Source organism: Schistocerca serialis, chromosome 6, assembly GCF_023864345.2.
Source record: "Schistocerca serialis cubense isolate TAMUIC-IGC-003099 chromosome 6, iqSchSeri2.2, whole genome shotgun sequence".
NCBI lineage: Eukaryota > Metazoa > Arthropoda > Insecta > Orthoptera > Acrididae > Schistocerca > Schistocerca serialis.
The window spans coordinates 316,229,567-316,236,480 of record NC_064643.1 but is presented as its reverse complement, the minus strand read 5'-3'; the positions used below and the strand labels follow the sequence as shown (position 1 = coordinate 316,236,480).

At 37.9% G+C, this 6,914-nt stretch overlaps 1 protein-coding gene across 4 annotated transcripts in view; it reads right to left on the bottom strand.

The window, feature by feature from the left end:
• Positions 1–4,244: 4,244 nt before the first annotated feature.
• LOC126484495 (protein enabled) overlaps positions 4,245–6,914 on the bottom strand; it is a 187,413-nt gene continuing 184,743 nt past the window's right edge. For all 4 annotated transcript variants that reach the window (XM_050108030.1, XM_050108033.1, XM_050108032.1 and 1 more), the window contains one exon: positions 4,245–6,910. In XM_050108030.1, coding sequence (XP_049963987.1) covers positions 6,882–6,910 — 29 coding nt within the window. In that variant the 3' untranslated portion in view covers positions 4,245–6,881. The remainder of the gene's footprint in view (positions 6,911–6,914) is intronic.

Below are 6,914 nucleotides of genomic sequence, written 5' to 3'. Positions count from 1 at the left end.
CTGCAACCCACATCCTTCTGAATCTGCTTAGTGTATTCATCTCTTGGTCTCCCTCTATGATTTTTACCCTCCACACTGCCCTCCAATGCTAAATTTGCAGTCTCTTGATGCCTCAGAACATGTCCTACTAACCAGTCCCTTCTTCTCGTCAAGTTGTGCCACAAACTCCTCTTCTCCCCAATCCTATTCAATACCTCATCATTAGTTATGTGATCTACCCATCTAATCTTCAGCATTCTTCTGTAGCACCACATTCCGAAAGCTTCTATTCTCTTCTTGTCCAAACTATTTATCGTCCATGTTTCACTTCCATACATGGCTACACTCCATACAAATACTTTCAGAAACGACTTCCTGACACTTAAATCTATACTCGATATTAACAAATTTCTCTTCATCAGAAATGCTTTCTTTGCCATTGCCAGTCTACATCTGATATCCTCCCTACTTCGACCATCATCAGTTATTTTGCTCCCCAAATAGCAAAACACCTTTACTGCTTTAAGTGTCTCATTTCCTAATCTAATTCCCTCAGCATCACCCGACTTAATTCAACTACATTCCATTATCCTTGTTTTGCTTTTGTTGATGTTCATCTTATATCCTCCTTTCAAGACACTGTCCATTCCATTCAACTGCTCTTCCAGGTTCTTTGCTGTCTCTGACAGAATTACAATGTCATCGGCGAACCTCAAAGTTTTTATTTCTTCTCCGTGGAGCTTAATTCCTACTCCAAATTTTTCTTTTGTTTCCTTTAATGCTTGCTCAATATACAGATTGAATAACATCAGGGACAGGCTACAACCTGTCTCACTCCCTTCCCAACCACTGCTTCCTTTTCATACCCCTCGACTCTTATAACTGCCATCTGCTTTCTGTACAAATTGTAAATAGCCTTTCGCTCCCTGTATTTTACCCCTGCCACCTTCAGAATTTGAAAGAGAGTATTCCAGTCAACAAGCCCCTTACCCGCATTTCTATTCATTATCAAGCCTACTCCTGCATTACCCCTATTTGATTTTGTAATTATAACCCTGTATTCACCTGACCAGAAGTCTTGTTCCACCTGAACTTCACTAACTCCCACTATATCCAACATTAATCTATCCATTTCTCTTTTTTATATTTTCTAACCTACCTGCCCGATTAAGGGATCTGACATTCCATGCTGCAATCTGTAGAACACCAGTTTTCTTTCTCCTGATAACGAAGTCCTCCTGAGTAGTCCCCGCCCGGAGATCCGAATGGGGACTATTTTACCTCCGGAATATTTTACCCAAGAGGATGCCATCATCATTTAACCATACAGTAAAGCTGCATGCCCTTGGGAAAAAATACGGCTGTAGTTTCCCCTTGCTTTCAGCCGTTCGCAGTACCAGCACAAAAATGCCGTTTTGGTTAGTGTTACAAGGCCACATCAGTCAATCAACCAGACTGTTGCCCCTGCAACTACTGAAAAGGCTGCTGCCCCTCTTCAGGAACCACACGTTTGTCTGGCCTCTCAACAGATACCCCGTCATTGTGGTTGCACCTATGGTACGGCTATCTGTATCGATGAAGCACACAAGCCTCCCCACCAACGGCAAGGTTCATGGGGAGGGTCTCCTCTATTATTGCAGCTGAAATGTCAAAATTTTGTGATGCTATAGTTTGAAGTTAGCGCTACAGAGGACATTTTGTTTTCACGTGTAGCTCTAGTGAGAGAAGCCTGAACTATGAAACAAACATGAAGCTCACATTACTGTGATCCACTTGTGAAGAGTAGTTCGATATTTGTGGGCCAAAGGGCATAAAGCAAGTGAAATTCACAGGGACACGTGTAGCATATATGGGGATGACTGTATGGACTGAAACAATATCACCAGGTGGTGTGCATTCGTCTAAGAGGGCCACGTGAACCTTAGCAATTCGCCACACACCTGGTGACCAGTAACAGCTGCAACCCTGCAGAATGTTGGATCCATTGAGGCAGCAATTTTGAATGGCCAGGTGTGAAAATCATCACAGTAATTCAACATTTCGGTGCAGTGTACAATAATGTTCACGACATGGTGAAATTTTGTAAAGTTAGGACTCTTAGGACTCGCTGGTTGTCTACGAACCTGATAGACAACCACAAGGGCAGTCGAATAATGACAAGCTTGGATCACTTAACATCTTATGCCACTAAAGGGCATGACTTTCTGAAAGGACTCATCACTGGTGGTGAGTCATGTGTGTATACCTATATGCCTGAAAGCAAGCAGGCCTCTATGGAATGGAAATATGCTGATTCCCCAGCAAGACAAAAATTCTAAGTGATTCAATCTGCTAGGAAAGCACATGTGACAGTGTGCTCTGGGGTATGCATGGGGTGTTTTGGGGAACTATGGTGAATGCCAGACCTCTGTGAATGCTGCAGCCTACATTAAAACTTTGGTTAAGTTGCGTTGTGCCCTTTGTGACAAACGTCACAGCATTAACACTGAAAGTGCCAAACTTCTTCATGACAATGCTCGCCCTCATGTTGCTGCTCCTGTTCATGAGAAAATTGCCAAATTTGAGTGGGAGACGCTCTGTCATCCACCACACAGTCTGGACCTTGTGCCTTAGGACTTCCATTTTGTGACTATGTAGAAAAGTAGGTGACACACAGAAGTTCATATGTAACTTTTTTGTTTTGTTATCTATTAAACTTTTTGATAACAAAATTATTGCGCTTTACTTTCCGATCTTCAGTCATAAATCACATTCTATCGCAACCAAAAACATACAATCATGCCCTGGGAAATAGACTTTGAGGCCAAGAACTTGTGAACAATAACAAAATTCCCCAGATCGGCAAGTGCACCAGAAGCAGCCACAATCAGACAACAAACAAGACATGACAACATGCAATGCACTTCACCTTCCCTTAAGTGCCCCCATAACTGATTGTTTTCAAAGCAGAGTCTCAGAGTGATTTGTAAAAAAAGTGATCTATCACAATTCTTTCTGTCAACGAGCATTTCAGTTCTCCCTGGTCTCTCAGAATTCTCCCTAGTCTCTTAGAATTTCTTTAGTATTTCAGAATCCCCAAATTTTTCCTATAAGTTCAATTTCCCTGAGAATTCCCAAGTTTTCAGACAAGTCACCATCCTGTGTACGCTATGCAGGTTTTGACTTGTCTCAAAACTCTGTTGAAGTTGCACAATGTTTTGTTGATAAACCATGATATAGGTGCCTGGAGGTAATTGTGGAGTTGAACAGCATTTAAAAAAAGAGTTATGTTTCCTGCACCAAAATGCCCTTCAAATAGAATCAGCTTGTCCATGAATGCATTAATTTCATCCTGGAAGTCTGTAATTAGTAGACCCTTCCCTTGAAGGGTCATAATTAAGTAACTTAAGTGTTTTGTGACGTCAGTGAGTGGTGCTGTGTGCATCTGACTGCACTGAAAAGCCTGCCATCTGTCTCTGCCTGTTTATTGCTCTGCAAATGTTTGCAGGCACCCATGCCCCAAGGGGCAGAGATGGAACAGCCTGCATTAGCCTCTACAACACCCTTATTTTGACAGACTCTCAGTCACTGAAAACTGAGTCTGTGCCACAACACTGGTCTTGTTCCTCAGATCATAATGAGCATCCAGATATAATCAGAAAGACTTGATTTATTTGGATTCTTCAGTGGGATATGTTAATAGTGTTCACAACAATTCTCCTAAATTCTTCAAATTGTCTGTTAGCATACAAAGAAACAGAATGTGTATAACCTCTGTTGACAATTGGGAAAGTCTTTCAACATTTCTGTAGGCATCTACTAATATCTCCAGATACTGAGCAAGCAGAGGGCAGATCTATGAACATTGCTTTTTATTTCTGAAATACAAATAGCAGAGAGCTGGAAAGAGAGAGAGAGAGGAGAAGAAGAAGAAGTCAACCCTCACTCCTTCAATCTTGCTAGACAATTACAAACAATGTAGATTAAAAGAATTTTGGCTGTTATTCTCTACTTCAATTTCCCTTTCGAAAGACATCTGAACCAATTGGCCCCAACTAAAAAAAAAAAAAAAAAAAAAAAAAAAAAGGAAGAAGAAGAAGAAGAAGAAGAAGAAGAAGAAGAAGAAGAAGAAGATTTTTCATGTACATATTATGAATAAAAAAATAAAAAAATATTCAAGAGATATTTATTACATTGAGTAAGAACAATAACTGAGGGTAAGCAATCTAAGACTGCATCAGCCCCACATGAAAAAGTCTGCTGGGTAGATGAAATAATCTAGTACATTTGTCTACTGATCTGACTTTATTTAATAAAGTTTGCATATAAACAAAGAACACTGCTACAAATATACAGTCCAAGAATATTTCACACAGTCAAAATATATTTGGCATAAATTACAGGTATTAACAAAAAAGTAAAATAAATATATTAACAAATAATATTAAAAACAATTTCTAAATGTCTTAGATGTTTCAATTAAAACATTATTTTTTACAAATATAGAAGAGATATCAAAAATGATTTTCTACAACTTCCTTTGTGCTTAAAGAAACACTCTCAAATCACAGGGTGACATAACACAAATCACTATCCTCTGAGAAATGTTACTGACTCACAGAAATTAGAATATATATCGTACAAAAATTTGTATGCTGACAACCACCAAGACTTACCACAGGAGACACCTGCTGGAAGCACAGTCATTTGGTGGCAATTTTTTGTAGCTAGTGGTACTTCTTAATTTTGTCTGTCTTGTGTGGTTTTTTATTTTTAATAATACTGAAACGAAACAGTTTGGGTTTTTATAATTCAAACAATATTCATAGAAATTATATGCTACACGTGTTTACAAACTACAGTATGTTGTTATACAAAAGTAAAACAATCAGCCCTTAACTGAAAAATGGGGATTGGTATCAAATAGGTTTGTAATAATTTCACAAGGCATGTACCACAGTAAATTCTTGAGCATATTATAATCAGTTACAATGCTATATAAAATAAATAAATTTCATGATTAGTCTAAATGTAATAACTGATCACTTCAAAAACTTTTTATTTTCAAATGTTTTCAGTTCCATGTCAATACAAATTCCTATGGCTCTGGACATCACTAAGGAATGACTGCTCTCTCCGGAATGTCCTTTAGTTTTAAATAATGCTGCTGTTTATATAATACACTTATGTACCTAAATGTAAACACTGTTAAATAAATGCAAATAAATCCATGCGCCTGATTGCTGCCTGTCAAAACCATATTATATTATATACACACACTCACACATATACACTGACTGCACTATGAATAAATTGCAATAAAAACAGCATCAACTTAAACTGCAAGAGCCCAATTGTCATCTTAGACAATTAATACAGCACATTTACACACACCTATACCGTACAAACAAAGCTACAGCCATTTTCTCTTATATATCTTCTGAGTAGTTCCTTGGAACCTGCAAGGAATAAATTAAAGGCCTGAAACTGCTCCAGAAGTATTATTTTTGTTTGTACAATGTAATGAATATGCAGAGGTATTTATCAACAGAAATGATCCAGCTGCAGTATGGTTGCCTAATAGTGAATGTAAAAATGGCTGTAAATCCATAACTATATCTTTTACACACACTCGCACAGTAAAATTCGAATTTTTACATTATCTTTTCAGTAAATTATCCTTTACACATTTATCCAGCAAACATATTTACTTATAAACACTGATGATCATATATATATATTTATTTATATGTCTTAACAGACAGTATCAAGAGGAAGCTACTGTTGAGTATGCGCAAAATTTTTTGGTGATACTTATTTCACAATCAAGGCTATATGTACTCAGCCAACAGTCAACTCACGTAAAACATAGTGAGATCATTGAATATTCTGTAATACTACTGTACAAATTTCAGAAAACAAGCTTGTGCTGTTTTGTAGGTGTGAAAGATACCCATCTTCACAAGTCTTTTGGGGCAGTTACATAAAAAACAATGAATACTGGATGAAATACACCAATCCTCCCCTCTGCTTTCATCAACACACACACACACACACACACACACACACACACACACACACACACACACACACACACAGAGAGAGAGAGAGAGAGAGAGAGAGAGAGAGAGAGAGAGAGAGAGAGAGAGAGAGGAGCATGGCAACATTAATATATAATATTTGCTACAATGAAACCAATCTGTAGTAGTGACACTGCAATGGTGCTTACTGATTGTGGACAGATGCAATGCTGACCACTGCCTTAATCTAGGTTGAGTGGCAATGGACAAACCTGATATAACCCTGCAAGGTCCTGCAAGCATTTAATTATTTCAGTTGCTCTTTTTTTGTTTTTTAAGAAACAATTCTATTTTTTTCTTTTTTGGAGTATGAAGATACGTGCCACATCCCACAACATTTATTTGCAATGAGATTTCAACAGTCTACAAAAAAGAGTAAATATCAGACACATGTTCCCACTGAAGCAGAAAATCCATGATACAACCAAAACACACAGTGAATGTTACGATACATTTATTCACATTAAAAATAAATATCAGTACTGAAATGTAAACAAATACTTTATTTAAAAAAATATGGAAAGTAAATAGTATGCAAGTTTGACTGAAATTGTTTCTCATACTGCAGCAGACTGAATATTATCACCATTAAATATTTTCCACTTTTACATATACTACTAATCACTTGGAATTTATATGGCTGGAGTATGGGGGAACAGCACTGAGCCTGTAGAGAAATGATACAACTGCCTCTTCCTCCAACATATGTTGGCCACATACCAAAAAGCAGTGATTAACTCTGCGACATAGGCCGCAAAAAGCCAAATCGACAAAGGGTGTGGAAGAGAAGGGAGCACCAAATGACCTGGCTTAGGAACTTGGAGACTTTTTAAGTAGCGGCCATTATCTTCTGTTAAGCTCCTGTCTCAAAGCTGA